This window comes from Microcaecilia unicolor, chromosome 5 (genome assembly GCF_901765095.1).
Source record: "Microcaecilia unicolor chromosome 5, aMicUni1.1, whole genome shotgun sequence".
Taxonomy (NCBI): domain Eukaryota; kingdom Metazoa; phylum Chordata; class Amphibia; order Gymnophiona; family Siphonopidae; genus Microcaecilia; species Microcaecilia unicolor.
This window is the reverse complement of record NC_044035.1, coordinates 79,796,767-79,819,154: the sequence shown is the minus strand read 5'-3', so window position 1 is coordinate 79,819,154 and position 22,388 is coordinate 79,796,767. Positions and strand designations below refer to the sequence as shown.

Sequence of the window (22,388 nt, the reverse complement as noted above, 5' to 3'; positions counted from 1 at the left end):
TAGAAAATGGAAGTTATAAAAAACCTAACCTTAAATGGCTGCATGTGTGTGGATGTGTGAAGTAATGCTTAGATGGCGACTCTGGCTGTGATTAACAAGGGCCAATACCGGGCAGCTTTGTATGGTCTGTGTCTAATATATGGAAGTCTGGTTTAGGATGGGCTGGAAAGGGCTTAGACAGCAACTTCAGTGGCTGGAACATAAGGACAGTTCTGGACAGATTTTTACGATCTGTGTCCCACAAATGAGAAGACGCATAGACTGGAGTGGGCTTCAACGACAACTCCAGCAGTTGGAACATAAGGATAGGGCCAGATAGATTTCTATGGTCTAAGTTCCAGAAACACAAAAGAAAGACCATAATCAAGTATATAATATCACACTCGTTGATTTAATCATGAATTGATAATGAGTGTGACTATTGGGCAGACTGGATGGACCATTCAGGTCTTTATTTGCTGTCACTTACTATGTTACAATTAATCCTCTTTGCTCCCGGGCTGATGAGCAAACCTCAGCTCTGACACAGGCATGAGCATCAGATGTCACCTGACCTACTGGCGCATGCATGTGGTGACCTCTCAGCATACAGCACCAGTAAATCAGAGACAAATCTTACATGTGCACATCACAGTGTTCCAAGTTTCAGCTTCCATTCCTTCCTTGCCTACAGTGCTGTGGCTCAGATCCAGAGACAGACTGAGGGAGCTGACTGGAATTTTCTTTTATGTACCATTAAATTCTTACAGTGATGGGTGGGAATGGGTTAAATTCTTGTGGGGACGGGTTAAATTCTTGCGGGGACGGGTGGGGACGGGTTAAATTCTTGCGGGGACGGGTGGGGACGGGTTGGGATGGGTTACATTTTTGCCGGGATGGATGAGGATGGGTAAGATTCCAATGGGGACGGATGGGGACGGGTAAGATTCCAGCAGGGACGGGCAGGGATGGGTAAGATTTCTGTCCCTATGCAACTCTCTACTCTGGAATTCAATAGGGCTGTTATTAGTGCTATCTACATATGTTTTGCTGTCTTTGATTGTTATCAGTGAGATAATTCCCTCCAATTCTTCTACCTAGGACTGGTAGTTCAGGCAGAAGGCTGCTGCTAGAGAGCGAGTGCAGGCAGAAGGCTGCTCCTGGAGAACAAGACTGGATGTAAAACACTGCTGCAGCAGCCCCGAGTGCAGGCAACAATCTTTGCAGGCAGAAGTCTGCGAAATGGAAAGATTTTTGAACAAGAAATGTAGAGCTGAAGAAAAGGAAGATGAACCACAGACCAGTGGTAAAGTTGTGAAAAAATGAAAATATCAAAAATATGACGATACTTATCTAGATTTTGGTTTTGCTTCGGTAAATGTCAATCATGCAGAACATCCAGTGTGTTAACATGTTTCAAATTTTTGGCTCCAGAGTGCATGATCCCAAGTAAACTAAAATGCTCCTTAGAGACCAAAACATCCAAACATGGGTAGCAAATCCCGTGATTATTTCACAAGAAAGTTAAAAGAATTAAAAGAACAAAAATGTATATTTTTTAAACAAGCATCAATACCAAGCAATGCTCTGCTAGCATACATACAAAGTTGCAAAGTAAAAAGTCTCACACCATCGCAGAAGATCTGATTTTACCAGCAGAGGTGGCTATGGTAAACACCATGGTTGGTGAATACAAGGGAAGATTCCTTTCAAAGGTACCTTTATCAAACATAGGATCAAACACATGGCCGAAGACCTCAATGACAAGCTAATTGAAAAAATGAAAGGAAAGGAATTCGGATTACAGCTTGAAGAAGAAAGAGACAGTAACAAGGATGCTCACTTGATATGGTACACATGGTTCGTAGATCGTGTCAAAATTGTGGAAGATCTTCTCTTTTGTAAATGTATCACTTGAGGTATAAAGGCACAAGACTTCTTTGAGATCGTCGACACTTTTATACATGAAAACAACTTAGACTGGGCTAAGTGCATTGGTGTCTGTACAGATGATGGACGCGCTATGCCTGGCAGTTATAGAAGACTGCAGGCACTCATATGAAGCAAGCCATTGATGTACTGTGGACCCACTGCATAATCCACAGGGAAGCCCTTGCACCTAAATATGCAGCCACGAGAGTTTCTGCATTGCTTTACTCTGAGCAGAGATCCTGGATGCCACATCAAAAGTGTTGTTGGCGCCCTTAGCCAAGAACTTACGACATACCTTTTGCTGCTTGGCCAACTGACATACCAACTCGGCCTGCTCCGGAGGGAGAGATTCCGCCAAGTCCAGCAACTTACGCACCGAGTCCCGCAAGTAGACGCTCATAAAGAGAAGGTATGATTGTATAGGAGACATGAGCATTGAAGCCTGGAACATCTTCCTCCCAAAAGAATCCAAGATTCTAGCTTCTATATGACTGTCCCTCTCATGGAGAGGGACAGTCATATAGTCCAGGACATCGAGCATCTTAGCCCTGGGCTCATCCTCCACTTCTAAAGGAAATGTAATGGCTACAGCCACTTTACAAAAGATGGAAATGACAGGCTCTCCAGAGGAGACTTTCTCCTTTCAAGTGGAGGAGAGGGTTCAGAGAGGATGCCATAGGACTCATCCGAGGAAAAGTACAGTGGATCCTCCTCTGACTCCAATGAGCGTTCCTCATCGATGTCAAATAAAACTTCCGCACGGGAATGTCAAGACCAAGCCTGCCTCAACATAGAGGAGCCGTGTCCCCGAGAGGAGCGTCGAGGAGCTGGCTCCCACCTCGACTCTGGTGAAGCTTCCTCCACCGATGTTGAGGGGGTACCAGCCTGGGTGGGAGTCAACACTGGTACTGCATGCGACACAGTCTCTCTTCACCGCGGTAAAAAAAAAAAACTGCGGGAAACATGCCCTCGAAATGGGCAGGAAAGCACTTGCACATTCGCAGTGGAGTGTGTCTCACGCGCCACAAAGCTCTGTTTTGAGCTTGTTAGAAGTTCTGGACCGGGCAACGCAGCTCCTCATTACCCTCTTGTGAGAATAAATAGGCCTGTTTGTCCTCGGAGAAAGAGGGATTACAAGTTTAAATCTTTATAAACATTTACGTAGTGTTTTAGAAAAAGGGCTATTTATATGTACATGTGGTAATACAAGTGGCACTTTAAAAGAAAATGCTCTGGGTGATTTGGGTAGGCCTTCCAAGCATATATGTATCCTGTATTTTAGAACAGCAATACACACATGCCTGAGAAAAAAGGTTTATATTGGCATTCACACTGCATAACTCCCGCCACTCAAATGTAAAATAAATATACATACATACATATACACCCACACACATGCCCCCCTGTGATGGCACTCGTTTTTTAACTGTGCATTTATAAAATGGCTCTTGCTGTTGTGCATAGCACCAAATATACATACTTTGGTGGCACTATCCATATTTTATTTGTTTTCTTAAAAAAGTTCTCTTTTACATGTAATAGCAGTATACACACATTGTACTAGATATGATTTTGATCATGAATCTTCCTGCATGGCTTCATATAAGAAAAAAGTTCATAAATGAACAGTATCTAAATTCCAGTGACACAATTTTCATATTGTTTCAGTTTGAATGCCATGTAAATGAATACCTCCTGAGCTGGCCTCCTTCAATCGCTCTTGGTGGGTTTGCTTAGCGTTTTGTGACTGCTGCTCAAGTTCAAAGATTCTCGCCATCAGCCCCTTGACAAAGACTTCACGCTGCTGATCATAGACTAGCCACTGCTGGTTTTTCTCGAGAGCCTTCATAAGAGGAGAAATGCATTTGTTTTACTAGCCACATTTAAGTTAAGAGAAGAATGTACAAATAAAGTAACGGCTGTACACTACTATAGAGACAACTACAGTTTCACTCTGATACCTAGAAAAAAAATATATATATATATTGTCTTTTAAATTTTAAAATGACTTGAGTTTGCACACAATTTCAAGTTTAACACTTGATATGCCGTTCATCAGTAGAAATGGCTGTAACAATTTACAATTATAAGTAATAACTGCCACCTCCTTCAGTCCATTCAATCTGGCCAACAATGTATTCAAGAGGCAAACGACTTTAAACGCATCTTCAGTTTACTTTTAAATTATGAAAAAAAAAGTGTCCCCAACCTCAAATATAGGCAGATTATTCCATAAAGTAGGCCCATCAAACTGAAAATTGTTCCTTATGAATTTCACCCTTATATGACAGAATGAATGTACTACTAGAGACATCTTCCCATTCTAGCAGGTATAAATGTGGACATGAACTTTCGGTGACATACAAATGCCCAACGCTTAAGGAATATGTAATACATGCCTACTCTCCACTCCAGACTACCCCCCTTTTGTAAGTACTTGTAGGTGCCATGATGTACATATGCACACATTGACCTCAATTATACAATCATGATTTGTGCTTTTCCCGCTAGTTTCATTTGCCATTGCAGGGATAAAAAAAGGTGAGGCATAGGAAAAATTTACCCAAAGGTACCAGAAGCCACCATTTGATTCTCCAAGTCAGAACAATCAAATATTAGCGGCTGCAGTCTCCTTTCCCATTTTCAGCCCCACCTTCAATCCACAGATAGTATGCTTGGGCCATTCTAGGAATCCTCACCAGCCTGAGGGAAAGAGAGGTACCTGCTCCAGAAAGCAACTTAAGCAACACTGGCAGCTGATGCCGCCACAATACTAGAAACTACCCTCCCTTCCTCTCCTGGCCTGAGTGCACCACCTGAACTGGGTGCTCAAGCTCGACACACAAAAAGTCTGAATCCACATACTCTGCATCACTTTAAGCACAAGTACAGGAGGCTTCCTCTGTGTTTATAATGGGGAGGTTCCTTAAGTCTCTGCTCCTAAGATGATGTAATGGAGGCTGGGCTGTCCTTTTTTTTTTTTAAGGAGTTTTTGGGTCCTTTGCTAGTACTGGCCAAGAGCTGCCCAAGTCCTGGGGCTCAGAGCTGCTGGGGAGCAGCAAAGGGAGCTGCCTCTCTGCATGATCAACTAAGCATTGAGAGAAGGTCCCTTAGGCCATCTTAGCCGGATAGGAGTACAGAACCAACTGTGAATAGCTACTTAAGGAGCAGAGGTCTGAAGGGAAATCAGCCACGTGTTCCTGAAGGAGCCCAACTGCAGGAGTGTTTTTTGAATACATCAGGAGGTATGTGGGACCTGGTAGGTCCAGACTGTGGTGTGAGGAACTAAATTCCAGTACATCCTTCGTACACAGCAAGTCATTTCACATAATTTTTGAATGGATTTTGATTTTTTTTCAAGGAGGTGCTGTACATTCCCCTGATTCTACATCTACCCCTGAGGTGCCATTTTTGAGAGGTTTGGATTTTGGTACACATTTCATGGCATACTGTTATTGTGTACTTATAAGAAAGACTAAGATTTTAAATGTTTTCAAAAGTATACCATATTAAAGTGTTTTCCACCTCTGGGTCCAGAAAACAGAAGCTGGCAGGACAGAAGATGAGGGGACCCACCCAGTGATTTACAGTAAAAATGATGGAAGAATTACCAGTGGGATTGTGCTTTGAACTGTACCTGTGATTTTGCTAATTTTGCAATTACTGTTTTTAAGTTTGTAAATACTTTCTAAGGGGATACTTCTAATAAAAATGTTTTTAAGAAACTGTTTTTAAGAAACTATTTCCAGGACTACACTTAAGTGGAGTTCCTTTAAAGTGTACAACAGTGGGAAGTTTACCAGATCACACTGGGGCACTCAGGGCCTTGGGGCACCTGCTGCCCCCACCCACCAGAACCACTTTCATTGATTTCTTTTTACAAATTCTGTGTATCCTCTGGGGTTGGCAAACCAATATACTCCTCCCAGTGAATTATGGGTTACACATGTACTCAAAAGGTTAAATCTAAGCTAATATACTTAGAAGCTATGAATTTACATTTCTATTAAGAACAAAGAGAAAAAAATTGTGGTTTTAGATTCTTGGTACTGTGGTGGCTCATTCTTAGTACAAAACGGAAGGGTACAATTCTGGAATCATGGCAACCAGGCAGCCGAAGGAATGCACAAATAGAGGTGTGACCCTTTATTGAGATTTAAATTTATCATGGTTGAGTTAAATATCAAGGAAGTCTCGTAAAAATATGGAACATCTACCATCTGCTAGTGCCTTTAACTTCTGGTCTTTCAACAAATAAACAAAACCACTTCAAAAAATATATGTAGTTGCAAATATCTGAAGCACAGAGAATACTTATAAGATGGGCGTCTCATTTTTAAGCATTTGCTGATCTATGGCATTGTTATTCCAAACATGTCATTCTGGAAAAGTTATGGATAGCTACTAAAATATATTATGAGCTGTGCACACAAGCAGTGACTATATCCCATTTCCATGTATACAGAAAGAAAAACACCTTGAATATTGCCATGCAAATGGAACTAAGATCCAAGGCAGTGGCTCGGGAGGGTAGGGGCAGCAGGTGCCCTGACTGTCCCAGTTTGATCTGGTAAACTTCCCACTGCTGTACACTTTAAAGGAACTCAAGTGCAGATCATTTGAGATCTAAGTTATTTCATAACCTTCATGGGCTTTAGAATGCTATTAAAATCTACAACATGACTGCAAGAAAGTGGTTAGTTTGACATGTATATATCTAGGTAACACTACATACACCAGGAATAAAATGATAGCTTACACATGAAAAATTTGGCTCCATTTTGTTCATGAATATCGCCACACGCACAGCAATCTTTCTGTTAGATTAGAAGATAGTACCAAAAGAAGAATGAAATAGCAGCACCAGACCCCGGAATTCTCCCCTGCCCCTCCTTCCCCTGTCAAGAGCAGCAAAATAATACATTAGAAATCAGCTGGTAGCAATACCAAAACAAGTGTACAGAAAGAAGTCTGAAGAAACAGTGGAAAGAAAACAATAGAAACAAAACAAAAAGATAAAGAGTGATTTGTTTGGAAACAGCATGGTTCTGGGCAACAGGCAAGTCCTGATGTTTAAAGAAAATTCAAGGCTTTCATGCCTTAATATCATCTTTCCTTCTGCCATAATGTCAATTCTAGGTCAAGATGCCACTGTTCATCCTTCTGGTTCAAGACCATAAAAAAGAAATTCCCAGCATATTATGCTGCTGCTGCTGCAGAGGTGCTTCAAAACTGGTTCTGTACATTTTGTATGAAAATTCAGTAAACTGATGGCTGACGAGAAAAAATAAACAGCCTGGTACAATCAATGGTGTTAAGTCACCTAGACTACTGCAATGCAATTTACGCCAGATGCAAAGAACAAATTATTTTAAAACTCCAAACTGCCCAAAACACCAAAGCCAGACTCATATTCGGAAAAACGAGATTTTAAAGTGCCAAACCCCTACGCAAAAAACTTCACTGGCTCCCAAAGAACGAATTGTGTTCAAAATTTGCACCCCGACTCACAAAATCATTCACGGCGAGGCCCCAAGCTACACGGCAGACCTTATAGACTTACCAACCAGAAACACAAAAAAGTCAGCACGCACATACCTAAATCTCCACTACCCAAGCTGCAAAGGTTTAAAATATAAATTAACATATGCATCCAGCTTCTCCTACATAAGCACACAACTTTGGAATGCACTACCAAACGTTATGAAAGCAATGCATGACCTAACAATCTTTTGGAAATCACTAAAAACCAACTTGTTCAAAAAGGCATACCACAACGACCCAACCTAAACACCTGAACCCTGCAACACAACGAAACTTATACCAGAACTGGACAATACTTAATTCTTCCTCCTAGATTACCTAATTCATTCTATTACTTATGAACTTTAACGCAATCACCACTCTGTATTTCTCTACCGGAAATGGCGATCACCATCACGGTACAATGTAAGCCACATTGAGCCTGCAAACAGGTGGGAAAATGTGGGATACAAATGCAACAAATAAAATAAAATAAACAGTGCAAGCTTTGCTGGGATTTCGTTCAGGGGATCAACCTCTCGTTCTTAGTTAAAGAAACTCAATTGTCTGCTCCTGGTTGCTAGACTTATTATTGTTCCACACTAGGGGGAAAAAGAAAAGATTTGCTTCATAACGTGGGCTATGTTATGACCATTTCTTATTTTTTCTTTGCCTTTAAAATATGTTTTCTTGATTTCCTGATTACTAGCAATTTTATTATTGTAAAAACAAACAAAAGAAAAAAAATATAGATTTGTTTCAGAAAGCTTAATTACAGAAAAAGTGCTCAAGACTTGTTTTTAGTTTCAGTTTCTTTATAGGGTAAAAACAATAAGCCAAACAATACACCAGGAGAGAAAAAAAAAAAAAGAAAAGCAAGTACATCCTCAAATAATTACATCGCAAAAAAGAGATCTGCAAACATTAACATTAACAATATCAACCTCTAACCGACCAACAATTTCCTCTTACCTATCCCTTTCTCACCTAATGGAGGAATGGCTTTTATTACTTCAGATAATATTCTGGTGACAACTTTCTTCTGACACCTTCTCCTACCACAAATTCTTATTCCTAAGATTTGACCTGTCTTTTCACATTATTGCTTTATTATTCACCTTCACATGATCCTGCCCTTTAGAATTCCCTTTTGCAGACCTTATCAGAATCTGTTGCCAGATTCCCTAACTTGTTGATTTCAGAAGATTTCAATTTTCATGTGGACCATCCAACTCCATCACAAGATAGACAAGGCCAGAGATAAGAGTCAGACAATGTTTATCACAATAGGTCTCATTTCCTACTCGTGTTGCAGGACACTCTGGACTTGGTCCTCTCTAAATCTGCTTTATAACTCCTAGATTTTTCTCCTAGTCTGATCACTCTCTGATCTACTTTTGTCTCTCGGTGCCCATAACTTCTCCAAAGCAAATAACTGAGATTTCCTTCATGGAAACCTGCTCAAATTGATTTTTCTTCCTTAACTCTATATTTTCTTTTCTTCACAGGACTTTGGGTCCTTGACCCTCTCAGAGCAGGCTAGTCTGTGGGATTTCATTTTGTGGGAGGCAACAGACTTCATTGTCCAAGCATGATCTGCTCATGCTTGCTTTACTACACCTCACCCTTGGCAAGGCCTGACTTGCTCCCATAGGATTCACCTGTCTCTTCCTCTGACATCCAGTTCTCGCACCCTCTTAGTCCTCTTTCAACTTGGCTATGGTGGTTTCTCTTATGAAGCCGGCTGCTGCTGTAAGAGCTACCATATGCCCACTGGATCCCATTCCATCTTCATGGTTCAGTATCACCCAACATGGTCTACAACAGTCTAACAACTATAAGGTCCTTTCTATGTGGAAAAATGTTCTTGTTGGCCCTCTCTTTAAGAAACCAGCTCTGGATTCTTCCACAGCTTACAACTACAGACCAACGTCTAACTAGATTTACCTATCCAAACTCACAGAAATGCTGATATTTTCAGCAACTGCTACAATATGTTGATCAGTCTCATTCTGCATCCATGCCAATCAGGTTTTCGACCAGGCCACAGCACAAACAACTGTGACAGCCTTACACAGTAAATTGCATTTGACAGTGGGAAAAGTAGCACTAGTCATCTCTCTTGACCTACCCCCAGACTTTGACCTGGTGGACCATAGCTTGCTGTTGACTATATTAACTGACATTAGTATTACAGGATTAATCCTGCAGTTGTTTACATCTTTTTTTGTGTGACTGTGCATTCACGGTCACATTCTAATCCTTCACATCATACCTGCACCACCAGCCTCAGGGCTTTAGTCCTTTAGCCACTATGATTCAGGATTTTAGCATCAGTGTGTATTACGTGAATTACATTCTCCTTATCTTCTATTCAGACACTAACCATTTAGACCTGATTCAGCTCCATCAATGTCTTGATGCAGCTTCTTTCCAGCTGAGAAGTAACCACCTTAATCTGTCCAAGACTGACTTCATGGATCACTAGCTGGTTTCTGACCCTTCAATAGTTCCCATGCTATGTGCCTCCCCAATCACCTTGGTGGACCACTAAGTATTTAGGCGTTCTCATTGACCATAACCTCTTTCGATCTATAAGTTGCCACATTAGTGAAAACAGGATTCCTGCTCTTATGACAGTTCCGTGTGGTACGTTACTACTTGGACAAGTCTTCCCAACCGACTACATTTTGATAGCTTTTCAACTTGGTTACTGTCATATAGTCTATGCTGGAATCAGCCTCGCCCCGATGAAACAGCTTCAATCAATCCTAAACAGTGTCATAATTCTCATACAAGGAAATTTGATATTACACTTACTGAACCATTACCAGATTTGGTTTAAGGTTTTGTCTCTAATACACAAAGTATTCTACACTAAAATCTTGGTAATTTTGGTAATTCCCTGTAGTATGGCTTGTTCCCGGAACTTATCTCATGATTGCCACCTGTCTATCCCATCTGTCTCGCATGTTCATCTTGATATTACTAGAGAGAGTACTTTTTATTGGGTTGTTTTGATCTCTGGAATGCTCTATCACCTCCTCCAAATGCTGAATCACCATATAACTTTCACAATGTCTTTAAGACCAACCTTTTCACACAGGCCTTCAGAGAACCTATGGGAGCTGTCGAGTACAACTTGACTTTTGAGTCTTTTTCCTGAACCCCTCTAACTGGTCTATATTTTCATGTCATAAATCAATTTAGCCTGTAAACCACTTCGATGTCAGTGACAAGTAAGTTGGTATAGTAAAAGCTTAACATAGTATTACCCCTAATTGCCTGGTACTCAAAAGCAGCTCTATTCTAAATACAACAGAACAGCATATTTATGTGAGAGCACACTGGATAGCTCATTTGTCACTTTTGACCCTTATTAGCTCTAAAGCACCTCTTCACATAACAAATTATGATTGTGAGGAGAAGCTTTGCGGGTGAGGGGTATGATTCAGTGGAATTTGGAAATGCGGCCATTCCCATAAAAGATCATATAATGAATCTTGGCATTATCATAGATTCTCAATTGAACATGGAAGCTCAGGTCTTGAGGGTAGTGCAAGCCTGTTTCTATCAATCAATTAAAAGCGTTGAGTAAGATCAACTTTAGATAGCATCGATTTAATTTCCAATTGGTAGTTAAGGGTCTACTACTGCCTACAGTAGATTATTGTAATAGTTGTATTTGAGCATTTTACAAAGCATGGTTTAAGGCTCGTCGAGTGGTCCAGCATGCTGCCGATTTGAAAGAATAACACCTCTTAGTGGAATCTTTTCTGGGAAGCCAGCAAGACCCCCTCTGACAGACCCAAAGAAGCAAATTTTAGGCTCTCAACAAGAAGTACTGGTAGTGATGCGTTCTCAGCCAAAACCAGATACTTCCGGTGGACTGGAAGTATCGGGATATGGGTACATGCATCCTTCAAGTCCAGACAGCACAGCCAATCATTTTCCTGAATCATGAGTAGAAGGGTGCCCAGGGAAACCATCCAGAACGATTCTTTGACCAGGAATTTGTTCACGGTCCTTAGGTCTGGGATGGGACGCATCCCCCCTGTCTTCTGCACGAGGAAGTACCTGGAATAGAATCCCTGCCCTTCCTCCCCTGTTGGAATGGGTTCGACTGCATGGGCCTTTAGAAGGGCAGAGAGTTCCTCTGCAAGTACCTGTTCGTACTGAGAGCTGAAGTAATGAGCTCTCAGTGGGCAATTTGGAGGTTTTTGAAGCCAATTGAGTGTGTATCTGAGGCGGACTATTTGAAGACCCCACCGGTCAGAGTTACAAGGGGCCATCTTTCGTAGAAAAATTCAAACTCCCCTCAACCGGCAAGTTGTCCGGGTCGGACATTTTTACAGCGGCTATGCTCTGCTGGAGTCAGTCAAAAGCTCGTCCTTTGCTTTGACTGGGGAGCAGCAGGGGCCTTTGGTGCATGCTGTTGATGAGAACAAGCACGCTGGGGTTGAGACTGAACAGGCTGGCGAGAAGTGGTGGCATACCCACATCTCTGTGAGTAGTAGGCACCCCTCTCCTCGACTTGCCAAAAGACCTCCTAAATGAGGAGGCTGATGCAGAAGGCACCCGGAGGGGAGAGAGAAGAGCATTGAGGGGGTACTGGCTTCGGTGGCAGTCAATACCGGGGAGTATGAAGCGCTGGTGGCCACACTGCAGGCTGAGGGCCAAGCAGGGCCATAACAGGAGGTAGGGTAGGTGCAAGCACCCCCAATACCAATGTACACCGTTGCAAAAGGTCATCCAGCTGCTCAGGGAGCAAGGCCCCGATATGCTCATGGAGGGTCGACACCAGGAAAGACTGGGGTGCCGGCTCCGAGACAGACTGCAGAACTGACGAGGTCGAGATGGGAGTCAGGTCCTGGCTGCCTGAAGACAGACGCATCAGTACCTTCTGGATAGAAGTGTGATCCTCTCAGTGCCGACGCTTCTCAGGTACCGAATCCCTCAACACCCTGGAGCTCCTTGCACCATGTGTCGAGGACGACTGATGCCGGTGCATCTTGACCTTCGCCCGGAGCCAAGACTCCTCAGTGCCAATGAGGATGACAATGAATCCTCACATCGCGTCAGGTTCGACACTGGTCAGTCCCGGGGCCCCTGTCCAGCAGGTCGAGGCAGGTGGAGACCCACCTGACCCACTATTGCTCCCAGTGTCAATGAGTCTCGAAGCAGCCATATGGACTGATGCTCCTGATGAAGTCTTTGGCATTGATGTCGAGGACTCGGACCTGGCTCCAAAAATCCTCTCGCATTGAGCCTTTCTGGCAAACTGAGTCATCTTCTTCATCTGAAGACAAAGGACACAGTTGGAGGGGTTATGGTCATGCACTAAATACTGACGACATCAAGAATGGATGTCTTTGCCAGAGATTATTCAATTGCACTGGGAGCAGCGCTTAAAGCTACTGGGAACTTTAATGGACATGAATGGAAAAACTTCCAAAGTGAAATCAAAAGATGCAGTGATGCCTGAAAAAACGGGCAAGGCACCAAGAAAAAAAAAAAACCTCACAGGAAAGACCTGAACGGAAACTAGGTCTAAAAGTGGCCTAAGTCACAGAAAAAGAAAAGAAACTTAAAAATCAGCAAAAAAGAAACTAAGGATGTAAGGGAAGAGAAGGGACAAAGGCCTGAGACAAGGCACAGCGAAAAATTGTTAAAAAGGAATCAAAAAGGCACGAACAAGAAAGAAGCTCTTCTGAACCAAGAGTGAGGGAAGATTGCCCTATGAGGAAAGGCTGAAACAGTTAGGGCACTTCAGCTTGGAGAAAAGACGGCTGAGGGGAGATATGATAGAGGTCTATAAAATAATGAGTGGAGTGGAACAGGTAGACATGAATCGCTTGGCTTGATGGACCTTCAGTCTGTCCCACTGTGGCAGTACTTATATGTACTTATGAGAAGAAACTACAGACGCAGTCCTCGCCTCACAGCGGAAGAAAAACAACTGCGGTAACCGCGCCCTCGCAGTGGGAGGAAAGGCACTTACGCATAAGCAGTGAAGCGTGTCTCGCGCTCCACAAAGTTCTCTAAAGCTTGTTATAAGACCTGGACCGGGCAATGCGGTGTAGTGTTACATACTTGTGAGAATAAATAGCTGAAGCTAAAACCTCAAGTTTGGTGCGTCATGTAAACCAGTGAGCAATGATGGAAATTGTCAGAGCTTGCAGTTTGCATCCTTCAGCTAAACCCACAGTATCCAAGCCAGAATATAATAATTTAAATAATAAACGACGGTATTTTACCTCCAAGCAAAATAGTCTCTATATACATGGACCATAGCTAATGAAACCTTAAACTAAAAGCCACTGTGCTTTTACAGTGACTTTGCGCCACACTTGGAGTGACAGCGATGTCAATAGAGAGGCTAACTCTTAAGGAGCTTATTCCAAAATTACACAATTCCAGCTAAAATTTTTATTTTAATCAAAAGCATTTATTTGGAGCACTGTTTACCATATAAACTATTGTGAAAGGTCATAACTGCATTACTTGAATTGTAGTACAAAAAAAAAAAAAAAAAAGAATATGAGTAGCACCCCCTCTCCCCAGACTACCTTACAATCCTGGTCTAGTGGTGTAGTCAGGGCAGGAGTGATGCCCCAGTCACAGTAGCCATTATAAGCCTGATTGTCCTCGGAAAATGCTTCCAAAATCCACATCAAAAGTCTACCACACATACTCTAGGGGATCTCTGACTTAGGGCAGGCAGAACCATATCAGCCATCCCCAGAAGGGGAATGCTACAGCTTGTTTTGATATTTAACTCCTTATACTTCCTTGCGCTCACTCTGCTCTCTTGATCAAGACCAATTAGTAGTCCCCACCTACAAAGAAATCGTTCATGAACACACTCGTGCCTCCATTTTTGTAGTCCAAGGCCCACGCCCATGGAACTTGCTTCCTACATCGCTACAACTTCAGTCCTCCCTTACCCAATTCAAAGCTGACCTTAAGACATTCTTGTTCAACGATGCATTTTGCTAACACCCTCTTTCCTCTATTTGCGGGCTCCAGGGTTCCCTGAAGAGATGGTTCATGCCCCCCTTGTGTTTTCCCTTTCCCCTCTATCCTATTAATAATGGAATCCTACCCGCACATATCATTGTCTGTGTTTTTCTTTCAACCACAATATAATTTTTAATTTTAACTGTAAGCCACCTAGATGGTTCTCTTTTTGGCGGGATAGAACATATTAATAAACTTGGAAATGACACACACCTCCTCTACACTTAGTTGGAATGGACGTGAATACAGGAGTGTACTGGACTAGTGAGGAGCAAAGAATCTTTAAAATAAGTATCTTAAATAAAAACATTTTGCAAGAAAAATGTTCAACCTTTCAACATCTTTATGTTCATCTTCTGTAGAATGGTCATGTGAGTTCACTGTGTCACACACTCAGAGTGTCAAATATCACAGCTGGTGGTTTAACCTGTTTCTCTTGTTACCATAGTGGTCAAAACAAACACTGTGCTCAGTAGCTCTGTAAAACTTTGTTTGGAGCTACTTTGAGGCTTTTCCTTTCCTGTTTTCTTTTCAGGTTTGCTGTAATTGCTATACTAGAGTTTGCAGTAAAAGATTGCTATACTAGAGTTTCATCTTTTGTGGATTACTGAGTGTTTTTGCTATATTGCGTTTGTAATTCCACACCCGTTTTGTCATTTTAGTTAATGAGGTGTACATTAAAATAGCTGTATCAAGCACTTTGCATGAAAAGAACATGAAAAGGGCATAAAGCAGAAAGTACTCTATGTTACAGTGCATCAAAAATTTTTTCTTCCAAAAATATATTTCACTAAAATATTACAAAAAAATACTCAGAGCAGATCTAGAATACCAATATAGTGATCATAAACCTTTCATAAAATGAATCCAATTACTCACATCTTTCAGCTGGTCTCCAAGTGCATTCAGATCCCTTGATTCTGTACTTGGAGAACTTGTCTGCAATTAAATGAAAACATATTGGTTAGCCGTTTTCTACATATAAAACTTCATTATTATTATTATTTTTTAATAAAGTGCCATTAATCGCTTCCCAATCTAAGAAAGTATTCCTATTCTTGTCATATCACTAAATGCTGACCGAAACTACTTTTTTTCAGTTTCAGCCAAAACAAACTGCCACCAAAATTGTCTGAAAGCTTTCAGCCAAAACTGTAGCCAAAAACCACCACCTGGTTTCAGCCGAAGCTGAAACCTCAAGTTTGCTTGCGTCATGTAAACCAGTGAGCACCACTGGAGATTGTCAGAGCTTACAGTCTGCCTCCCTCTGCTAAACCCAAAGTAGCCAAGCCAAAATATAATAATTTTAAAAGACCGTATTTTACCTACAAGCAAAACAGTCTCTACACACATGGGCCACAGTTAATGAAAATTTAAGCTAAAAGCCAGTGTGCTTTTACAATGGATGACTTTGCGCCACACTTGGTGTGACAGTGATGTCAATTGAGAGGCTAACGCCTAAGGAGCTAATTCCAAAATTAGACTTAAATTCCAGCTAAAATTTTTGTTTTAATCAAAAGCATTTATTCGGAGTACACTGTTTACCATATAAACTATTGTGTAAGGTCATAACTGCATTACTTGAATTGCAGTACAAAAGAAAAAAAAAAAATGAATATGAGTAGCACCCTCCCCCCCCCCCCCCCCCCCCGGACTACCTTACAATCCTGGTCTAGTGGTGTAGTCTAGGCAGGAGCGATGCCCCAGTCACAGTAGCCATTATGAGAGCAAAGCCAAAATGGACAAAACTAACTTTTTGCTCCTGCTCCAACTATACCCCTAGACCACAAGGAATTGTAAGATAGACCCAGGGGGTCCTATGAGAGGGGTGGGGAGGATGTAGGGAGACAAAACACAAATTTTCAGCTTCCACTGAAAACACATGGTCATGAAATTGAAAATGTAAATAATCTTTCGGTCAAAACCGAAACCAGGCAGAAAGGCTTTGGAACAGGGCACTACATTATTTGTATAGTGCTAAAAGAAGGTGTACACAGCACTTTACAGACATACAGAATAAACAGTGCCTGCTTCTTCAAGCTTAAAAGCTAATAAAGAGACAAGAAACCTGCAATAGATGAGGAGGACCTTTAAGTCAAAACATCAAAACCAGCTTCAAGGAATGAGGCTCATCCCCCCCCACCCAAAAAAATCTCTTTCCTCAGTTCCATTCTTTGTCTTGATTTAAGACATACTCCATTTGACTGTGCAAGCCCACACTCTTTCCAGGTAACTTCTTTACAGGTTCCCTGACAAGTCCCCATCTTCTCTAAGACTTTACTCCTGACTCTCCATCTTCCTTACACTATTTTCCTCCTCTCTCCTGCTAGAGCATAGATGTCATAAGCCTTCAAGTGAGTTGTGCAAGAGAAATAAGAGGGCACTTAGGCAGAGACTTTAGGGAGAGCCAGATCTCAGCACTAAATGATGGAGGGAATGAGAGAAAGTCATTAAGACTAAGCATATTTTTTTTTTTTTGCCAAACAGATCAGACTTTCCACTGAGAACAGGTGATAGAAAAAGAACTTGGAGTATAGAGCGAAATATAGATGAGATGACAGGTTGAGGTGTGCTAGATAGAAAGCATTGGTCAATAAACTATCCCTCCTTATATTCAATAATGTTAAAGTGGTTACAGTCACAAAAAAACAAGAATTTTAAAGTCAACAGAAATAAAAACAAATGTCTACTCAACTCATCATAGATCTAGTCACCTAGTCCATAAACCCCCCACTCCTTGCAAATACTGTTGGGTGTTGAAGACTACTGCTAACAGGGGTCCTTTTACTACACTACAGTAAGCACTAGCAAGTGCATATTGTAGCTTAAAATGGCATACCATGGGACGTGCTGAGGCATCCCGTGGTAATTTTCAGTTGTGCAAGTGCAAACCATGTACTAAAAATTTAAAATATATTTTCCGCAGAGGGGGCATGTCTAGGATGGAGAGCGAGCATGTCTGTGCTAATCAGTTAGTATGTGCTACCTAATTAAAGCATGAGCCCTTACCCCCTACAAAAAGGGTAGCAGTAAGGGTTCCCGCGCTAATCTTTTTTTTAATGGCCACGCACTAAAGGGCCATTAATACTGAAATAGGAATATAGGACTTTTTATCCCTATGGTAAAAATGGCCTTAGCATGCAGGAATGACCCGCATAAGGGTGCACTAAGGCCACTTTTTTTTACTGCAGCTTGGTAAAAGTGCTAAGGTCTGTCTAACTAAATATTGGAAATCTAGCACTTTATGACCTCTGGCTTGGGCTCCTTTGTGGAAGTCTATTGGTCCTGTCCTATTCTGTTTTGTTTGTTTTTTATCTTTATAGGGTATCTGCCCCTTTTTAAATCTAGCAGCTTGCCTTCTAAAGAGGCTTGATTACGAAAGGCTGAAGACACTAGTGAGATGGAAATCTTACCTGGATATTTAAAGATGCCTGGGTGATACATAATGTGGGATCCTTACATACAGTATTTCCATTAAACTTGGATATTTAGAGAGAGAGTTTTTTTTTTGACTTACATAACTTGAGGTCATGATCTTTAAGTGTTTCAATGTCTATATTATGCAAAAGTCTAACAACTTACGTTCTGTACCTTCCCTTGGACTTAAGATGATTTGAATTAGCCTCCTAGATTGCTTGCCAGCAGGGAGGAAGAGTAAAGGGTGGGGGTGGGGTGATTGGAGGTGTTGGGTTCAAAACCGTTACTACAGTTATGCTGCAGTTTTATGATTCCTCATGTTATAATGCTGAGAATCATGTTTAAGTATATGTCTGAATTATTTCAATTTAAAAAATGGGTTTTTTTTTTTAAAGTTAATTGCTACATTTTGAATGATTTGAAAGTGCCCAATGTCGGTAATTCACAATCCTTGGAATAAAGCATTACAGTAGTCTAAACAGCTCAGCACCAAATGTGTGTAAAAGGGTGGAGACTGATTTCTTATTGAAAAGAAGCCTGAACTGAATGAATCATGTTTAGGATAAGGATGCATTTCTTGATCCAACCTTGAAATACATTTCCAATTGCATCTATATCTAAAGCAACTTCCAAGATTTTGATAGAGTTTACAATTGGAACTGGTTAACCTGCCACATATACCCCAGGATTCTATATAGTGTGACTTGTGCACGCAAATCCAGTGTATTCTGTATTTGCGCACACCACTTAGTTAACAGCCCAATCAGCGCTGATAATTGCCACTTAACAAGCAATTGACACTGGCATTAATTAGAATTCACATGCAGAACTACAAGCGAATTCTACAATGTGATGCACGAAAATTCTAAGTCACATAGAGGCATATTTTCAAAGCACTTAGCCTTCCAAAGTTCCATAGGTTTCTATGGAACTTTGGAAGGCTAAGTGCTTTGAAAATGAGCCCCATAGTTTATTTATTTATTTAGAACATTTATATCCCACAGATTCCCACCATGGCGGGCTCTATGTGGCTAACAACATTTGTGAGAAGATCATCATACAAATTCAAGGTCGGGGCAGAGATTAAGGAACATCGAGGGAGGGGAGCGATCAACAGGAGACACAAATGAGGGCAGTACGATTGACCAGATAGATAAGTCTTAAGGGACTTCTTGAACAGATTGTGGTTGACAGTCTCCTTTAAAGTAGATGGTAGAGCGTTCCAGTAACAAGGACTCGGGGGCATGGCAATGAGCGTTGAATGGGCAGGTCATTGGCATTTTGAAATTCTATGTGCGTAGTTGTTGGATACACCCAGTCTGCACTTAATTTTGGCGTCTGCACTTACACAATTTTCCTTGGCGTAACTGGCCGCAACTAAATTTAGTCGTGCAGATGGTCGCTCAGCATATTTTATAAACCACAAGAAAATGTAGGCTTATTCCATAAAAGTACACTTAAATTTAAACGTATTTTATAGAATACACCTAGGTGTATTTCATTTTAATGCCGATCTTTTTAGGTGTCATACATAGAATCTAGTCCATAGTGCAGTAGTGTGTCATCTTCCCTGTCCTATAGAAAATGAGTGCTTTTCACTTCAGGATTTGTCTATTTAAGCTATCCAACCTGCCATCACTGAAAGCTTGAGGTATATCAATGCAATGCATCTCAGGCCACATTTAAAGCATAAATTTAATCATATCGAAAAACTCTCTTTCCTTCACCTGATAGCCTACCATTTGACTTCACTCCTTGCAATTTAACTGTCTTATTAAAACTGTATGCTTCCAGAAGCAAGGACTGTATCACATGTGGCTGTAAAGCACTGTGGACATCTGGCAACGCTATACAAACAGTTTTCTTATTGCATTCCTAAGAAAAGTAAGACAAGTCTATGCATTCAAGGACTAGATCAATTTTGCCAAGAGTATTTGTAGACAGCTGACAAACCTAGCTCCTGCTCTGGAGAGCCCATAATCCAACCAATACAGAAGAGAAATAAGACTGTGGGGAATCAGGGATATGATGTAGGTCTCAAAACTAGGATAGTGATTGAAGTCCTGTTGACGACAGGGACTCATTTATCTAATGAAGGGAATCAGTAGAAAAATCATTACCCTAGAAAATCTATATGAGAGCAAAGAAAGGGATGGGCAAGAGGGACCATAAATGCTAAAACAGCAGTTTTAAGACTCATTGCTTTTCTGAAACAAAATTAGAATGTAATGCAAATAAGCAATAGTGCCAGAATTGAAAGGGGGAGGGGGAAGAACTTATGCACTTCAGCCATTTCTGCTGATGTGCCCAACTAGAAAAGACATCTGCAGGGATATCCCAGATTAAGGCAATGGTATCCAATAAATTACATATTCTAATTGGCTCTGCTTCAGTTCACCAATTCTCGCACTAGTTGAAACATTTTCATGGTGCCTAAGCTCCAGATTTAAAAGGAAAATTTGTGATTTCACAGAAGGTATGTGTTTAAAAACCTAAGTAAAGAATGTCTAGCAAGAAATTATGTTGTGCACTGTAGCAGAAAGAAGGGGTAAACATTTTTCCACTTGGCTCTCAGTTGGTTTCCATTGCTCCTCAAATTTGAAAAAACAAAACAGTTTCCCTGCACCATCCTTGAGAACAGGATCAAGAACAAGCAGGATTATGGCTCACACAGAAAGAAGGAAAGCGTGGAGAATGGGCTATGAGGGGAAGGAAGAAACAAAGAAGACAGTCAATAAAGCGAAAGCTACATTCCTGTAGAAGGTATTCTCCGAGGACAGCAGGCTGATTGTTCTCACAAGTGGGTGACGTCCACGGCAGCCCCTACAAAAAAGGCCGCTTCCGACGACAAAAGGAAACTTACAGGAAAAACACTGGGAATAGCGGGAAAAAATACCTTTTTTTTTTTTTTTAAACAAGACGAAGAACACGACGGAAGACTTTCCGGACACTTCCGAACGGAAGAAAGCGGTGAAAAAGGCGCAAGGGGTCTCCTTGAGGCGCAGAACGTCCGTAAAGAGCCGTCCTGAGCCGCGGAAAAAAAAAGACTGGTGAACACGCTCACGTTTGGGCGGGAAGACAGTCGCGCATGCGCACGCGAGGGCTAGCAAACGTTGTTGCTAGTGAAGATCTCCGATCGGAGGGGCTGCCGTGGATGTCACCCACTTGTGAGAACAAGCAGCCTGCTTGTCCTCGGAGAAAACTAAACTAAAAACATATAATCCTGGTTCCCCCCCCTCCCAGGAAAAAACAAGTCCTGTATTTTATATTCACTTCCCAATTCCTATAGCCCTGTCATGGTAACAGTCCTTTTGGCTGGGGACCCCACAGGGCTTCCTCTGGAAAACTAACACAGTGTCCAAAATCCAACCACTGTCCGTCACCATTGCACAATGGCTGGGAGAGGCAAATCACCAGGAGTAGCTGTCTAGTGGTTAGTGCAGCGCACCTTTGATTCTGGGGAACTGGGTTCAATTCCCACTGCAGCTCCATGTGACTCTGGGCAAGTCACTTAACCCTCCATTGCCCCAGGTACAAATAAGTACCTGCAAATACTATGTAAACCGCTTTGAATGTATTTGCAAAAACCACAGAAAGGCAGTATATCAAGTCCCATTTCCTTTCCCCTTATATATTAACACCGATAGTAAATTTGACTAATTGGCATCATACCCAGCATGCTGTTTTACAAGCCAGGTTCATTCCTGGTATGGTATGCACAAACATTAAGTCACTTGGAGACAATGTTCCCCCCCCCCACCAAGCCTCCAAAAAAAAAAAAAAAAAGGTACTCTTTCACAACATAGATATTGTGTAATTTCTGAACAAAATGGTTAAAAAATGACTAATTCCATATGTGGACAGCTTCCCAGGGTTTGGAAACCATGACCTGTGTTGTATAGCCTGGGTTGTCTCATAACTGAGCCCAGAGCCCCCTCTTGTGATCAAAGGTATGAAGTGCAGCTAAGGATAGCCCAGGGGGTTTGCAAGGATTGGCTACTGTTTTACTCTGGTCTGGAGATAAACTCTACTCATCACCAGTTGCAGTTTAAAAAAAAATTGTTTTTCTTAAGTATGGTGGCAAACCCTGGATTGGAAAACCACCAATTTATGATTTCACAGAAGGAATGTACTGAAAATCTTACATGAAAAAATAAATACACTGTAGTACAAGGTAGAAAAAAATGTAAGTATATTCCTGTGGCCACTGGCAAGATCCTTATACTGGTAGTTTTAACCATTTCTCTTTTTTTTTTTGGGGGGGGGGGGGGGGGGGGATATTTTTTCCTGATCCAAGAAAGCAGCATTTTATTTTTGTAGTATCCAGTGTTAAGTCATTCTGCTATTAAGGGGTGTCAATTTTTTCTCTAGTAAATAAGCCTTGGTAAGAGGATTCTCCATACCCATTAACAGCTTAGCAACTGCTGCTTAGGTCTATGTGAAATGTGAGCACTGATCTGCTAATTACCCTCTCCAAAATAGCAGTCATTGGTAGGAGTGGGAGTATAAAACCCTTT

The 22,388-nt window shown here is 41.5% G+C and overlaps 1 protein-coding gene across 2 annotated transcripts in view; it reads right to left on the bottom strand.

The window, feature by feature from the left end:
- Positions 1 to 22,388, bottom strand: part of LOC115470111 (centrosomal protein of 55 kDa-like) — a 98,605-nt gene that overhangs the window by 64,702 nt on the left and 11,515 nt on the right. For both annotated transcript variants that reach the window (XM_030203032.1, XM_030203033.1), the window contains exons 4-5: positions 15,334 to 15,393; positions 3,604 to 3,754 (exon numbers count right to left, since the gene is read on the bottom strand). In XM_030203032.1, coding sequence (XP_030058892.1) covers positions 3,604 to 3,754; positions 15,334 to 15,393 — 211 coding nt within the window. The remainder of the gene's footprint in view (positions 1 to 3,603; positions 3,755 to 15,333; positions 15,394 to 22,388) is intronic.